General features: G+C 48.0%; 1 protein-coding gene and 1 long non-coding RNA gene across 3 annotated transcripts; both read left to right on the forward strand.

Annotated features, from left to right (window-relative positions):
* The first annotated feature begins 3403 nt into the window (after window positions 1–3403).
* On the forward strand, window positions 3404–15289 carry LOC146072754 (uncharacterized). 2 transcript variants are annotated; one of them, XM_083179951.1, is made up of 19 exons: window positions 3404–3498; window positions 7122–7650; window positions 7930–8007; window positions 9513–9581; window positions 9926–10009; window positions 10142–10225; window positions 10783–10851; window positions 10930–11010; window positions 11096–11239; window positions 11319–13304; window positions 13415–13513; window positions 13617–13735; window positions 13839–13957; window positions 14061–14179; window positions 14283–14401; window positions 14505–14623; window positions 14727–14845; window positions 14949–15067; window positions 15171–15289. In XM_083179951.1, the coding sequence occupies exons 2-10, from the start codon at window positions 7137–7139 to the stop codon at window positions 13295–13297; spliced, it is 3102 nt and encodes a 1033-aa protein (XP_083036077.1). In that variant the 5' UTR covers window positions 3404–3498; window positions 7122–7136; the 3' UTR covers window positions 13298–13304; window positions 13415–13513; window positions 13617–13735; window positions 13839–13957; window positions 14061–14179; window positions 14283–14401; window positions 14505–14623; window positions 14727–14845; window positions 14949–15067; window positions 15171–15289. The 2 variants fall into 2 exon arrangements, with proteins under 2 accessions (XP_083036077.1, XP_083036083.1); XM_083179957.1 differs by having other exon boundaries at window positions 10930–10998.
* A 330-nt stretch (window positions 15290–15619) lies between these two features.
* LOC146027709 (uncharacterized) lies at window positions 15620–16171 on the forward strand. Its single transcript, XR_014455102.1, has 3 exons — window positions 15620–15733; window positions 15837–15955; window positions 16059–16171. It is a non-coding gene; the product is annotated as an uncharacterized LOC146027709 (long non-coding RNA).
* The last annotated feature ends 556 nt before the right edge of the window (window positions 16172–16727 follow it).

Here is a 16727-nt window from a genome sequence, read left to right on the forward strand (position 1 = left end):
CGAACTCTATTAGTTCGACCAGTACTATGTCGATATTAATTAGGTCGACCGTTGTTAGGTCGAACTAAAAATAGGACGACCAGTTCAAGGTCGAATAATACAAGGTCGAACCTTTAATGGTCGTCCGCTTTTACATCTACAATTACAAGGTCGAAACTTAATTGGACGACAGCTATTAGGTCGAACTGTATATAGGTCGACCGTGACAAGGTCGATAAGTAAAAGATCGAACCTAATTTGGTCGACCGCTTTTACATCGACAAGTACTAGGTCGAAAATTAATTGGTCGACTGCTATTTGGTCGGCAAACGCAAGGTCGACTGTTTATAATCAGAGCGCATTTCGCTTGCCTTACTCAAGGTCCACCGTTAATAGTTTGATATCTTTCTACGCTGCACCACCCCTAAGTCCCCCTATATTTGTCAAAATCTAAACGCCGCAATATCCCCCTAGTCACCCATCAGTCAGTCAACATGTACACCACGTTGAGCAGCAGTATTCTGACCGTGGCACCACAAGTGTCAGAATGACCTGCCACTCTTCAGCGCCGCACACGCCCATTAAACCCTCACCCAGGAAGGCCTCCACCCCTGGGATCCCTCCATCTCCCTCGCTGCACCCATAAAATACGGCACCCCCATTGCCGCCTAAATGCAGACTTTCCAAGCCTCCCCATACAGTCACACAGCCTCCCGCCTACATTCAGTCGCCTACCTCCACTCTAGCGCATTGCCGGCGCCTATCATCACTGTGGCACCACAAGTGTCAGAATGACCTGCCACTCTTCAGCGCCGCACACGCCCATTAAACCCTCACCCAGGAAGGCCTCCACCCCTGGGATCCCTCCATCTCCCTAGCTGCACCCCTAAAATACGGCACCCCCATTGCCGCCTAAATGCAGACTTTCCAAGCCTCCCCATACAGTCACACAGCCTCCCGCCTACATTCAGTCGCCTACCTCCACTCTAGCCCATTGCCGGCGCCTATCATGACTGCCGCGCCCAGTAGGCAGCTGCCTAGGGTGCCGCGATCTCGTGGGGCGCTAAAGTCGGACTTTCCAAAATACTAGCATGTCCGTGAGCATCCCTGTTGTACTTAATGCAGATGGCTGCTGTGCAACATGTGAGACCTCCCCCACACTTTCCCTAGAGGCATACTTCCCTACTTTGGTGCCTAACATGACTCACACCGGCCCTGCTGGCACCACAAGTGCCACAACGACCTGGCACTGCTCAGCGCCGCACACCCCCATCCATGAAGGGCTCCACCCCCCGGATCCCTCCATCTCCCTCGCTGCACCCATAAAATACGGCACCCCCATTGCCGCCTAAATGCAGACTTTCCAAGCCTCCCCATACAGTCACACAGCCTCCCGCCTACATTCAGTCGCCTACCTCCACTCTAGCGCATTGCCGGCGCCTATCATCACTGTGGCACCACAAGTGTCAGAATGACCTGCCACTCTTCAGCGCCGCACACGCCCATTAAACCCTCACCCAGGAAGGCCTCCACCCCTGGGATCCCTCCATCTCCCTAGCTGCACCCCTAAAATACGGCACCCCCATTGCCGCCTAAATGCAGACTTTCCAAGCCTCCCCATACAGTCACACAGCCTCCCGCCTACATTCAGTCGCCTACCTCCACTCTAGCGCATTGCCGGCGCCTATCATCACTGTGGCACCACAAGTGTCAGAATGACCTGCCACTCTTCAGCGCCGCACACGCCCATTAAACCCTCACCCAGGAAGGCCTCCACCCCTGGGATCCCTCCATCTCCCTAGCTGCACCCCTAAAATACGGCACCCCCATTGCCGGCTAAATGCAGACTTCCCAAGCCTCCCCATTCAGTCACACTGCCTCCCGCCTACAATCAGTCGCCTACCTCCACTCTAGCCCATTGCCGGCGCCTAACAGGACTGTGGCACTACAAGTGCCAGAATGACCTGTCACTGTGCAGCGCTGCAAACACACCCGCTACACACTCACCCATCACAGTCTGCACCCCTGGGATCCCTCCATCTCACTAGCTGTACCCCTAAAATACGGCACCCCAAAGCACCCCTATACCCGACTAAATCCACACTCCCCAAAGTCACACTGCATCTCTTGTACATGTAGACGCCCAGCTCTACGCTAGCGCATTGCCGGGGCCTATCATGACTGTGGCACTACAAGTGCCAGAATGACCTGTCACTGTGCAGCGCTGCAAACACACCCGCTACACACTCACCCATCACAGTCTGCACCCCTGGGATCCCTCCATCTCACTAGCTGTACCCCTAAAATACGGCACCCCAAAGCACCCCTATACCCGACTAAATCCACACTCCCCAAAGTCACACTGCATCTCTTGTACATGTAGACGCCCAGCTCTACGCTAGCGCATTGCCGGGGCCTATCATGACTGTGGCACTACAAGTGCCAGAATGACCTGTCACTGTGCAGCGCTGCAAACACACCCGCTACACACTCACCCATCACAGTCTGCACCCCTGGGATCCCTCCATCTCACTAGCTGTACCCCTAAAATACGGCACCCCAAAGCACCCCTATACCCGACTAAATCCACACTCCCCAAAGTCACACTGCATCTCTTGTACATGTAGACGCCCAGCTCTACGCTAGCGCATTGCCGGGGCCTATCATGACTGTGGCACTACAAGTGCCAGAATGACCTGTCACTGTGCAGCGCTGCAAACACACCCGCTACACACTCACCCATCACAGTCTGCACCCCTGGGATCCCTCCATCTCACTAGCTGTACCCCTAAAATACGGCACCCCAAAGCACCCCTATACCCGACTAAATCCACACTCCCCTAAACCTCCAACTAGTCAACCCGCAGTTAATGTTTATAACCCCAACAAAACACTGTTAGAGGTTTTATGGACACTGTTTTTAATTGTGGTACTACAGGTCCCATAATGGCCTGGCAGTGTGCTGCGCTATGCTAGCGCTGACGCTCCGCCTCCCATCATGTACTGTGTCATATGTGATTTATTTGGCAGTTGGCAGGTGTGTGTAACCTTTTTAACTTTAAAAGGTAATGGTTCTGGCAGCACTTCATAAACAAACTAACAAACATCACAGTTTCTTCGCGCCAATATTCCACCATTCAGATATGCGCTCCAAAGGCATCATTTAAATGAACAAATCAGGATGCCCTCTATGTATTGTGGTGCCACTAAGCTGTCCAATGAAACCATAGCAATGTTATTTTGAAGGAGGAGCTATGTTTTGCCGCTCTTTTACACAATAAAAACTGTCCCCTCCCTTGCTTAGGCGCCATTTGCTAGAGATTGCTGCCTTGCTGCGTAAGTTTGGCTGGCTTCTCGTTATTGGCTTTTGGATTACAATCACCGGCAGGAGAGCTTTGCTGAGCCGAGTAGTGTTCTGACGACGCCTGGAAGGAGTGACCATAAGGCGCAGAGGAGGAGACCCACCGGCAGAGCAGGAGACCCATTGGACCGGAACCTGTGGAATTTCTCTTCTTCACTGTAAGCGCAGAACTCCCTCCTCCTCTCCACCCATAGACACTGTGCTGTATCTAGTCCCCCCCCCCCCCCCCACTCCGCTTCACCTTTTACAATTATCTCCATTACACCAACCTCTGTTCCCCCTGCCCCCCACACCACCAGAGGGTATTCTCCCGGTCCCACCTCCCTACCACCGGCCCCCCCCTCACAACACCACAGGGTATTCTCCCGGTCCCACCTCCCTACCACCGGCCCCCCTCACAACACCACAGGGTATTCTCCCGGACCCGCCTTACACCCGCACCCCCCATACTTAATCAAACTGCTCCCCTACACCACAGGCTTAATCTCCGGGTCTGCCCTCATTACACTCTCACACACTAACCCCAGCATCCTCTACACACTTAGTATGAATTTTTATATACAGACTATATAGTACCGTTAGGTAAATGTCTTGCTTTATGTCTTTCAATTTAGTCCTAACTTTTTATATGTACTGTTTAATGTGTCCTGCTTTAAAACAGGTGTTGTCAGTGAGCATGACTGGAAAATAATGCAGGTGTCACTATGGCTGACTTTGCATCCATGGCGACGCCTGTCTTATTCCTCAGCCATCCCCACTCACCAGTCGCTCATGCTGATTGGTGTGGATTAGGCCTTGCTTTTGATTGATGGATTTTTTGGACACAGGTGTTGTCAGTGAGCATGACTGGAAAATAATGCAGGTGTCACTATGGCTGACTTTGCATCCATGGCGACGCCTGTCTTATTCCTCAGTCATCCCCACTCACCAGTCGCTCATGCTGATTGGTGTGGATTAGGCCTTGCTTTTGATTGATGGATTTTTTTTACACAGGTGTTGTCAGTGAGCATGACTGGAAAATAATGCAGGTGTCACTATGGCTGACTTTGCATCCATGGCGACGCCTGTCTTATTCCTCAGTCATCCCCACTCACCAGTCGCTCATGCTGATTGGTGTGGATTAGGCCTTGCTTTTGATTGATGGATTTTTTTTACACAGGTGTTGTCAGTGAGCATGACTGGAAAATAATGCAGGTGTCACTATGGCTGACTTTGCATCCATGGCGACGCCTGTCTTATTCCTCAGTCATCCCCACTCACCAGTCGCTCATGCTGATTGGTGTGGATTAGGCCTTGCTTTTGATTGATGGATTTTTTTTACACAGGTGTTGTCAGTGAGCATGACTGGAAAATAATGCAGGTGTCACTATGGCTGACTTTGCATCCATGGCGACGCCTGTCTTATTCCTCAGTCATCCCCACTCACCAGTCGCTCATGCTGATTGGTGTGGATTAGGCCTTGCTTTTGATTGATGGATTTTTTTTACACAGGTGTTGTCAGTGAGCATGACTGGAAAATAATGCAGGTGTCACTATGGCTGACTTTGCATCCATGGCGACGCCTGTCTTATTCCTCAGTCATCCCCACTCACCAGTCGCTTATGCTGATTGGTGTGGATTAGGCCTTGCTTTTGATTGATGGATTTTTTGGACACAGGTGTTGTCAGTGAGCATGACTGGAAAATAATGCAGGTGTCACTATGGCTGACTTTGCATCCATGGCGACGCCTGTCTTATTCCTCAGTCATCCCCACTCACCAGTCGCTCATGCTGATTGGTGTGGATTAGGCCTTGCTTTTGATTGATGGATTTTTTTTACACAGGTGTTGTCAGTGAGCATGACTGGAAAATAATGCAGGTGTCACTATGGCTGACTTTGCATCCATGGCGACGCCTGTCTTATTCCTCAGTCATCCCCACTCACCAGTCGCTCATGCTGATTGGTGTGGATTAGGCCTTGCTTTTGATTGATGGATTTTTTTTACACAGGTGTTGTCAGTGAGCATGACTGGAAAATAATGCAGGTGTCACTATGGCTGACTTTGCATCCATGGCGACGCCTGTCTTATTCCTCAGTCATCCCCACTCACCAGTCGCTCATGCTGATTGGTGTGGATTAGGCCTTGCTTTTGATTGATGGATTTTTTTTACACAGGTGTTGTCAGTGAGCATGACTGGAAAATAATGCAGGTGTCACTATGGCTGACTTTGCATCCATGGCGACGCCTGTCTTATTCCTCAGTCATCCCCACTCACCAGTCGCTCATGCTGATTGGTGTGGATTAGGCCTTGCTTTTGATTGATGGATTTTTTTTACACAGGTGTTGTCAGTGAGCATGACTGGAAAATAATGCAGGTGTCACTATGGCTGACTTTGCATCCATGGCGACGCCTGTCTTATTCCTCAGTCATCCCCACTCACCAGTCGCTCATGCTGATTGGTGTGGATTAGGCCTTGCTTTTGATTGATGGATTTTTTTTACACAGGTGTTGTCAGTGAGCATGACTGGAAAATAATGCAGGTGTCACTATGGCTGACTTTGCATCCATGCCGACGCCTGTCTTATTCCTCAGTCATCCCCACTCACCAGTCGCTCATGCTGATTGGTGTGGATTAGGCCTTGCTTTTGATTGATGGATTTTTTTTACACAGGTGTTGTCAGTGAGCATGACTGGAAAATAATGCAGGTGTCACTATGGCTGACTTTGCATCCATGCCGACGCCTGTCTTATTCCTCAGTCATCCCCACTCACCAGTCGCTCATGCTGATTGGTGTGGATTAGGCCTTGCTTTTGATTGATGGATTTTTTGGACACAGGTGTTGTCAGTGAGCATGACTGGAAAATAATGCAGGTGTCACTATGGCTGACTTTGCATCCATGCCGACGCCTGTCTTATTCCTCAGTCATCCCCACTCACCAGTCGCTCATGCTGATTGGTCTGGATTAGGCCTTGCTTTTGATTGATGGTTTTTTTGGACACAGGTGTTGTCAGTGAGCATGACTGGAAAATCCATTCAGATGGGTGACATGGCAAAGACCAGTTATGTTAATTCTATAATAGAGAATTGATTTATTTTTCCGGTACTTGTGTAATAGCACGGCGCCCTGATAATGGGTCTCACGATGTCTTTATCGCATCGCATGCCATACACGCAACGCGATATCGGGCGTTATTTGCCATGCAATGGGATGGCATGTGATTATACATTGTATAAGCACCCTAATGGGTGCTTAAATGCACCTCCATGCCACCCCTCCCCCCCCCCCCCCACACCCAGTATAAACGTGAACCCGAAGGGTTACGAGCGCAGCGACCCCGCGAGGGGACACACGGATACCTGTGAAGGTATCCGCGTTCCCTTGCGGGTGTCGCTGTGCTCGCCACACTTTCTATTCTCAACTCCACGTGGATAGTGGGGGTATGAAAAGGTCGTAGGACGTGTACCGCCGTTTATACTGGGGTGGTGGCATGGGGGTGCATTTAAGCATTTTAAGCACCCGTGAGGGTGCTTATATAAATTATAATCGCATGGCATTGTATGCCATATACAATGGCATACAATTTTAAAATTGTATGCCATCGTATACTATAGCACGAAATAGCGTCGCATCGCATACCATCGCATGTGAAATGGTATGCAATGCTATGGGCGCCGTGTTAGTACACAAGTACCATTTTTCCTAAACAATATGTATGTGTGTATAAATATATACATGGATGTTTATCTATACATAAAATATCTATATATAATCTAAAACATTGCTTTTGTCCCTTAAGTTTATTTTTTTAGAAATGTCCCAGGAAGAAAGAAGCAGGCTTTCTCTCTCCTCAGAGGAAGAGCAGGCATCGCAACAGAGAGAAGAATTGGATTTACCAATGGCTCAACAAGAAAGAGGTAGACTTTCTCTCTCTTCACAGGAAGAAGCAGAGCAGAGACAACCATCACAGAGTGCCAAAGAAGATGACGCTGGAGAAGCAATCGGCAGAGGACCCAATTTCACAGATGAAGAAACTGAGACCCTCATCACTCAGGTAATACATCACTTTGTTAAGCTGTTTGATCCACAGGAAAGGACTTCACAAGCCAGGTTGCCAAGCACGGCATGGGATGAAGTTTCACGTGCAGTCAGCGGAGAGGGGATTTTCCACCGAACACAGGAAAGCTGCAAGAAGAGGTGGCGTGACTGCAGAAGAGCAACCAGTCTGAAGATGCAGAGTGGCCACAAGCTGAAGAAGGATTGGGAGAAGAAGCTAGAAGAGTTCTTGAAGGTTGTCCCAGAAGAAAGGCCTGGAACCAGTGCACAAGGTATAATTTCTTTGGGTGTTTGTTTTTATGCATATGTAAGGGTGTCTATATGTTTGACTCTTAAAGCTTGCAGCTTAAGGAGTCAGAGGGCCTGCAACATAAATTATATAGACATGCACTTGCATTTTGCTGTTAAAAATCATTCAATATGCTTTACATGATTTCTCAAGGGCATGAAAGTAAAACTTAATCTTTATACAGACTTATTTAATTAAATTTAGTGTAGACTACCTTGTAATGCAATTACAAATATATTAACTCTAACATAATTTTTTTAAGGTGCTACAAAGGATGCAGCAAAAAAGAAGACGGCAAAGGAAACCACGCCGCACAAGCAGGCAAAAAAATCACAAACAGGTGAGGAATGCCATTGCTAATTTAGGATGTACCATTTGAAAGAGCTGAAATGTTATTATCTCTTATATATTTGGCTACATGTGTCAATCATCCTTTAGAGTGTGTCTATAACGCTGGGCGGGTCACACATGAAACGCCGCCACCCCCCACCTAGCCTTATACACACATAAACATACACAAGTAGCCAAAGATATAATACACACATTGGCCTCTGCCTGCACCACTCCCCCCGCCCCCCCCCCCCTCCCTGCAGCTGTAAACCTGAGGAACCACAAGTCAGGTCAGTAAAAAAAGCAGCGCATACCCCCTAAGTGGTGCGTCCCCAGTTGCCCCCCAACCCTGCGCATCTCCCGCAGGTGGCACCAGACTGAACACCACACAACAATCTCTCACCCGTGTACATCCGCAGCAATGCCACCAGCACAGCAAACCACCTCATCTATGGACAGTGTCCCCGCACCACACAATCTTCCAACAGTGCCCACAGCCCTCAGTCTCCCAGCACCATCGCCAGCCGCACTGCCCCCAATACGCCCCCCCCCACATCTCAAGCACAGTGTCCCCACCCATCAGACACCTGCATTCCCCCCCAAGTACAATCTCCCACCAGTGTCCACACACCTTGTCCCACTCTAGAATCACCAGCCCACCATGCTCTCCAGACAGCGTCCCCAGCTATCAGTCCCCCACCAGCCTCACCCCACAAACTCTCTCACCAGTGTCCACAGCCATCACACACCCAGCACAATAACAAGACGCCACGCACTCAATCTCCACCCCCTCTAATCTCCAGCCCAGTGTACCAACCCATCACACCCCCAATAGCGTCAACATCCACAATAACATGCCACCGCAATCTCCCGCCCTCATTCCCCTGCCAACATCGCCATCAGCACTGCAACCCCACCACCCCCAGACAGTCTCACCATCCGTCAGTCTCCAATCAGCATCACCAGCTGCCCTCCCTAAAATGTTTCCACAGCCTATCGCCCAACCACAAGACCCGGTGCACCGCACTCCCTAGTTATCCTGCCACTGTCCCCAGTCATCAGTCCCCCGGCAGCATAACCAACCAAAACAAACAGCCCTCCTCATCCCCCCCCCCATCACAGCCAATCTCTGGACAGTGCCCTCAGTCCCTCTACACCTGCACCCTCTCCCACTAATCTCCTGCCACTGTCCCCACAGCTTAATCCCCCAGCAAGCATCAACAGCCCCTACACCACCCACATGCGGCCATGCACCTAACCAAACCACAAAACCGTCAAGGCTCAACCCACAGCCTGCAACTACACAACCCACATTATCCACAAACCTGCCACTTCCATTCCCACACCAACCCCAAAGCAGCTACACCCACCCATAGAACCCCTGCAATAAATAACTACACAGGTTAAGGGGGCGCAGCCCCTTACGACGGTGTGAAGGGCGCGATGAATCACCTAATAAGCAATAATAACAATTGTATAATGGTTATCTTTTTTTTACATAATGATCACCAACAGATTCCACATTTGAGGATCCAAAGGCGGAAAAGATGACGCCGCTGAAGAAGACTAAAACTTCGCACACAAGTGAGGAATGCAATTGTTCATTTATGTAGTACTAACATTTTCATTTAGGAAGTAATATTTGAAAGACCTGAAATATTAGTGCTTATTATAGAATAGTTGTTTAAGTATTGGTTACCTTTTTTTCCAAAAAAGGATCACCAGCTGATTCAACACCTGAAGATCGCCAGACGGAAAAGGAGATGACGCCGCTGAAGAAGACTAAAACTTCGCACACAAGTGAGGAATGCAATTGTTCATTTATGTAGTACTAACATTTTCATTTAGGAAGTAATATTTGAAAGAACTGAAATGTTAGTGCTTATTATAGAATAGTTGTTTAAGTAATGACCTTTTTTTATAAAAAGGATCACCAGCTGATTCAACACCTGAAGATCGCCAGACGGAAAAGGAGATGACGCCGCGGAAGAAGTCGAAAACTTCACACACAAGTGAGGAATGCAATTGTTCATTTATGTAGTACTAACATTTTCATTTAGGAAGTAATATTTGAAAGACCTGAAATATTAGTGCTTATTATAGAATAGTTGTTTAAGTATTGGTTACCTTTTTTTCCAAAAAAGGATCACCAGCTGATTCAACACCTGAAGATCGCCAGACGGAAAAGGAGATGACGCCGCTGAAGAAGACTAAAACTTCGCACACAAGTGAGGAATGCAATTGTTCATTTATGTAGTACTAACATTTTCATTTAGGAAGTAATATTTGAAAGAACTGAAATGTTAGTGCTTATTATAGAATAGTTGTTTAAGTAATGACCTTTTTTTATAAAAAGGATCACCAGCTGATTCAACACCTGAAGATCGCCAGACGGAAAAGGAGATGACGCCGCGGAAGAAGTCGAAAACTTCACACACAAGTGAGGAATGCAATTGTTCATTTATGTAGTACTAAAATTTCATTTAGGAAGTAATATTTGAAAGGACTGAAATGTTAGTGCTTATTATAGAATAGTTGTTTAAGTAATGTTTACCTTTTTTCCAAAAAAGGATCACCAGCTGATTCAACACCTGAAGATCGCCAGACGGAAAAGGAGATCACGCCGCTGAAGAAGACCAAAACTTCGCACACAAGTGAGGAATGCAATTGTTCATTTATGTAGTTCTAACATTTAGGAAGTACCATTTGAAAGCCAAAATATTTGTGGTTATTACTTAAATATTAACAAATAGTCTGAAATGATTTTTTTTTTTTTTTTTATAAGAATCACCAATGCATTCAAAGACAGCAAAGGAAATCACATCGCAGAATACGTCAAAAACAGAAAAAACAGGTGAGGAATGTGATTTTTAATAAATGTTTTACTTTAAAAATGACAAACGTACCATTAGTTTATGTTTGAATATTACAGCTGCTGTTGAAAAGGTCAAGAGAAGGGTTTCTTTTGGAGCATTTCAGAAAGAAACCACAGCACCAACCGGTGAGCTGCCTGGTAAGCCATGGTCAAAAATAAATTAACCTTTTCAGTACAAATATTACAAACATTATCAAATTATTTTGGTATTTTTCAATTATAGCAACACTAATGGAGGAAATGGAAAGTGTCCCTCTGCTTCAAACATCGTTGCAAGACGTTACAATGCAACAAGAAGCTGAAACACAGAGCCAAACTCTTGAGGACCAGCATGTTTCACATAAAATACCGGAATCTGCACAACAAGGTTAGAATTCAAATTTGTGAATATGTTTGATGGAAAAATGAATATTACATAAAAAACTAAACTGATTTTTGTATTATAGATTCACATCAAACTGCCATTCTGGAGGCTTTGAGGCAATTGGAGGAAAGAAGAGCTGAAGATGCTGAAAGGAATGCAAGTCGTTTTGACAAGATGGAACAGAGCATCAATCAGATGAATGCAACCATCAGTCAACAAACAGAGGCAATGATATCGATTGGTCGATACTTTGATGAACTTGTGGCATCAAATGTATCTCTGGCTGGACATGTACAGACAATGCAGCAGAAGATTGATAACATGACCACAACACAGAACCAAGAGAGGGAAGGACAGGTGACTCTGCAACAAATGAGTACACAACTGACTGACTTCCAGGCCAACCATTCAGTGCAATGTCAACACATGGAACAGATTCTACAGTGCATGCTTATGTGGCAGCAGCAGTGCAATGCCAATAGCAGCATGATCTGTACAAGCCTTCAGCTGATGACAGAAGAAAGATCTTCAGCCGCACAAGTTCGTGGACTCCGACAAACTTCACCATCAACATCATTGATTGATCCTGGTTGGTATGCTCGACAAGAGGAAGCTGAAAGGGCATACCAAAGCCATCAAAGACGGGATCAAATGGAGCAGGCTAGACCACAAGGACAGTTGATGCCGTCCCTAACACATGACCGCCGTGTTTGGGATAGAGCACTTGATCTGGTACGGGAAGATGTAGCGGAGGAGGAGCGGCTCAAAAGAGAACAACAGGAGGCTGAGCGTGCCAGAGCCGAAGAGGCTGAGCGTGCCAGAGCCAAGGAGGCGGAGCGGGTCAGAGCCGAGGAGACTGAGCGTACCAGAGCAGAGAAGGAGAACTTTGATCGATTAACACAAGAAATGTGGAACAGAGCAGCGAAGGAAAATGAGGAGAGAGTACAAAGCGAGAGAGAGGCAGACATAACCCAGCAGAAGAACCAGGCGGACATGGGCCAACAGGAAACGCAGGCGAGCTTGTGCCTGATGGAGATGCTGATTACAGCACGGCAAAAAGAACAGCAGCAGCATGTTGCCACAGGAAGTGAGGAGCAGCAGGTGTTCAAAGGACCAAAGGACAAGGTTCTCAGATCCACAAAGGAGGTCATTGCTGCAAGAATGGCAAATGAGAAGGCTGACGGAGCCAAGGAGGAGCATTCTTGGGGAGTGGTTAAAGGAAACCAGAACAAAGGCCAGCAGAAGGAGCAGAAAGACACGGCACAACAGGAGACACCGGCAAGCATGCGCCTGACAGACATGTTGACGACAGCACAACAAAACCGGGCAAGTTTAAAGAAGCAGCATATGGCCACAGGAAGTAAGGAGCACAAGGTTGTCAGAGGAACAAAGGAAAAGGTGGTTAGAGCCATAAAGGAGGGCAAGGCAGGAAGACAAAAAAGGACAAAGGCTGGCACAGCACAGGAGGAGCTTCATTGGAGAGTGGTGTATGACAAGAAAGAGACAGAACAGCTGAAGGAGCAGGCGCTCAAAGCTCCAAAGGTCAAGGTGGTCAGAGAACCAAAGGAGGTGAAGCAGGCCAGAGAACCAAAGGAGGTGAAGCAGGCCAGAGAACCAAAGGAGGTGAAGCAGGCCAGAGAACCAAAGGAGGTGAAGCAGGCCAGAGAACCAAAGGAGGTGAAGCAGGCCAGAGAACCAAAGGAGGTGAAGCAGGCCAGAGAACCAAAGGAGGTGAAGCAGGCCAAAGAACCAAAGGTGGTGAAGCAGGCCAGAGAACCAAAGGTGGTGAAGCAGGCCAGAGAACCAAAGGTGGACCAGGAGGGCAGAGCCCCAAAGGTGGACCAGGAGGGCAGAGCCCCAAAGGTGGACCAGGAGGGCAGAGCCCCAAAGGTGGACCAGGAGGGCAGAGCCCCAAAGGTGGACCAGGAGGGCAGAGCCCCAAAGGTGGACCAGGAGGGCAGAGCCCCAAAGGTGGACCAGGAGGGCAGAGCCCCAAAGGTGGACCAGGAGGGCAGAGCCCCAAAGGTGGACCCTGAAAAAGAAAAAGATGACCAAGCCTAACCTAAAGGTAACTTTAATTATATTTTATTTACTTTTGTATGTTAAATAAATCTGTTGAATAATGCTTATGCATGATGATTTTATTTCCATTTGAAAATAACTTTGTTTTCCATCAAGGCACTACAACAGAAGGCTGCCACACTATCAAGCATCAAGGGGTCCAGTCTGCAAAGAGACGACGGGCTGTCATAAGGCTTTCCAGTGCTGCGGCAGAGGGTAAGTTGCCTCATGCTTTCTTCGCAGGGTTAGAGTGATGTAGGGTAAGGGACAGATAGCAGAGGGTTGAAAACTTTAGTCAATAACTCACACTTTCTTTCAGAAATAACGTCCAAGAAGGCTCTGCACCTCTGCCACACTGAAGATTCGTCAAGCATCAAGGGGTCCAGTCTGCAAAGAGACGACGGGCTGTCATAAGGCTTTCCAGTGCTGCGGCAGAGGGTAAGTTGCCTCATGCTTTCTTCGCAGGGTTAGAGTGATGTAGGGTAAGGGACAGATAGCAGAGGGTTGAAAACTTTAGTCAATAACTCACACTTTCTTTCAGAAATAACGTCCAAGAAGGCTCTGCACCTCTGCCACACTGAAGATTCGTCAAGCATCAAGGGGTCCAGTCTGCAAAGAGACGACGGGCTGTCATAAGGCTTTCCAGTGCTGCGGCAGAGGGTAAGTTGCCTCATGCTTTCTTCGCAGGGTTAGAGTGATGTAGGGTAAGGGACAGATAGCAGAGGGTTGAAAACTTTAGTCAATAACTCACACTTTCTTTCAGAAATAACGTCCAAGAAGGCTCTGCACCTCTGCCACACTGAAGATTCGTCAAGCATCAAGGGGTCCAGTCTGCAAAGAGACGACGGGCTGTCATAAGGCTTTCCAGTGCTGCGGCAGAGGGTAAGTTGCCTCATGCTTTCTTCGCAGGGTTAGAGTGATGTAGGGTAAGGGACAGATAGCAGAGGGTTGAAAACTTTAGTCAATAACTCACACTTTCTTTCAGAAATAACGTCCAAGAAGGCTCTGCACCTCTGCCACACTGAAGATTCGTCAAGCATCAAGGGGTCCAGTCTGCAAAGAGACGACGGGCTGTCATAAGGCTTTCCAGTGCTGCGGCAGAGGGTAAGTTGCCTCATGCTTTCTTCGCAGGGTTAGAGTGATGTAGGGTAAGGGACAGATAGCAGAGGGTTGAAAACTTTAGTCAATAACTCACACTTTCTTTCAGAAATAACGTCCAAGAAGGCTCTGCACCTCTGCCACACTGAAGATTCGTCAAGCATCAAGGGGTCCAGTCTGCAAAGAGACGACGGGCTGTCATAAGGCTTTCCAGTGCTGCGGCAGAGGGTAAGTTGCCTCATGCTTTCTTCGCAGGGTTAGAGTGATGTAGGGTAAGGGACAGATAGCAGAGGGTTGAAAACTTTAGTCAATAACTCACACTTTCTTTCAGAAATAACGTCCAAGAAGGCTCTGCACCTCTGCCACACTGAAGATTCGTCAAGCATCAAGGGGTCCAGTCTGCAAAGAGACGACGGGCTGTCATAAGGCTTTCCAGTGCTGCGGCAGAGGGTAAGTTGCCTCATGCTTTCTTCGCAGGGTTAGAGTGATGTAGGGTAAGGGACAGATAGCAGAGGGTTGAAAACTTTAGTCAATAACTCACACTTTCTTTCAGAAATAACGTCCAAGAAGGCTCTGCACCTCTGCCACACTGAAGATTCGTCAAGCATCAAGGGGTCCAGTCTGCAAAGAGATGACGGGCTGTCATAAGGCTTTCCAGTGCTGCGGCAGAGGGTAAGTTGCCTCATGCTTTCTTCGCAGGGTTAGAGTGATGTAGGGTAAGGGACAGATAGCAGAGGGTTGAAAACTTTAGTCAATAACTCACACTTTCTTTCAGAAATAACGTCCAAGAAGGCTCTGCACCTCTGCCACACTGAAGATTCGTCAAGCATCAAGGGGTCCAGTCTGCAAAGAGACGACGGGCTGTCATAAGGCTTTCCAGTGCTGCGGCAGAGGGTAAGTTGCCTCATGCTTTCTTCGCAGGGTTAGAGTGATGTAGGGTAAGGGACAGATAGCAGAGGGTGAAAACTTTAGTCAATAACTCACACTTTCTTTCAGAAATAACGTCCAAGAAGGCTCTGCACCTCTGCCACACTGAAGATTCGTCAAGCATCAAGGGGTCCAGTCTGCAAAGAGACGACGGGCTGATCATAAGGCTTTCCAGTGCTGCGGCAGAGGGTAAGTTGCCTCATGCTTTCTTCGCAGGGTTAGAGTGATGTAGGGTAAGGGACAGATAGCAGAGGGTTGAAAACTTTAGTCAATAACTCACACTTTCTTTCAGAAATAACGTCCAAGAAGGCTCTGCACCTCTGCCACACTGAAGATTCGTCAAGCATCAAGGGGTCCAGTCTGCAAAGAGACGACGGGCTGTCATAAGGCTTTCCAGTGCTGCGGCAGAGGGTAAGTTGCCTCATGCTTTCTTCGCAGGGTTAGAGTGATGTAGGGTAAGGGACAGATAGCAGAGGGTTGAAAACTTTAGTCAATAACTCACACTTTCTTTCAGAAATAACGTCCAAGAAGGCTCTGCACCTCTGCCACACTGAAGATTCGTCAAGCATCAAGGGGTCCAGTCTGCAAAGAGACGACGGGCTGTCATAAGGCTTTCCAGTGCTGCGGCAGAGGGTAAGTTGCCTCATGCTTTCTTCGCAGGGTTAGAGTGATGTAGGGTAAGGGACAGATAGCAGAGGGTTGAAAACTTTAGTCAATAACTCACACTTTCTTTCAGAAATAACGTCCAAGAAGGCTCTGCACCTCTGCCACACTGAAGATTCGTCAAGCATCAAGGGGTCCAGTCTGCAAAGAGACGACGGGCTGTCATAAGGCTTTCCAGTGCTGCGGCAGAGGGTAAGTTGCCTCATGCTTTCTTCGCAGGGTTAGAGATTCGTCAGAGAACCTGGCAGGAGTAGATATGAACTTACTTTTGTTTTTTTTTCCTTTTGCTTCACGTCCATCACGACAAATCCAGAGGGAACAGGAGAAGACGTCGGCACAGAAGCGTGCAAGGGTCCAGCCTGGGAAGAGAAGACAATGAGGAGGCTGGCGTAGGGCTATCAAGGGAGCTGAATCGGGTAAGTTTGTTGCATCAACACACAAGCAAAGAGGGTACACTTTTTGTAGGAAAGGGGGAGTTAGGGAAAGGTAAAAAGAGATGGTAACAGGGACAAATTTTTAAACAAGATACTATAGTGCCCATAAATAACTTAGATTTTGTTGGGGGGGTTGCATCCTTCAAGCCAAGACCATCCAGAGGGAACAGGAGAAGACGTCGGCACAGAAGCGTGCAAGGGTCCAGCCTGGGAAGAGAAGACAATGAGGAGGCTGGCGTAGGGCTATCAAGGGAGCTGAATCGGGTAAGTTTGCATCAACACAAAAGCAAAAAGGGTACACTTTTTGT

This window comes from Crinia signifera, chromosome 1 (genome assembly GCF_055691185.1).
Source record: "Crinia signifera chromosome 1, ASM5569118v1, whole genome shotgun sequence".
Lineage (NCBI taxonomy): Eukaryota > Metazoa > Chordata > Amphibia > Anura > Myobatrachidae > Crinia > Crinia signifera.

Coding starts and splice junctions, on each gene's coding strand:
- LOC146072754 (XM_083179951.1), top strand. CDS start 7,137: ATGTCCCAGGAAGAAAGAAGCAGGCTTTCTCTCTCCTCAGAGGAAGAG. Junction 8,008..9,512: donor GGCAAAAAAATCACAAACAG/GTGAGGAATGCC, acceptor GATCACCAACAG/ATTCCACATTTGAGGATCCA. Junction 9,582..9,925: donor GACTAAAACTTCGCACACAA/GTGAGGAATGCA, acceptor TTTTATAAAAAG/GATCACCAGCTGATTCAACA.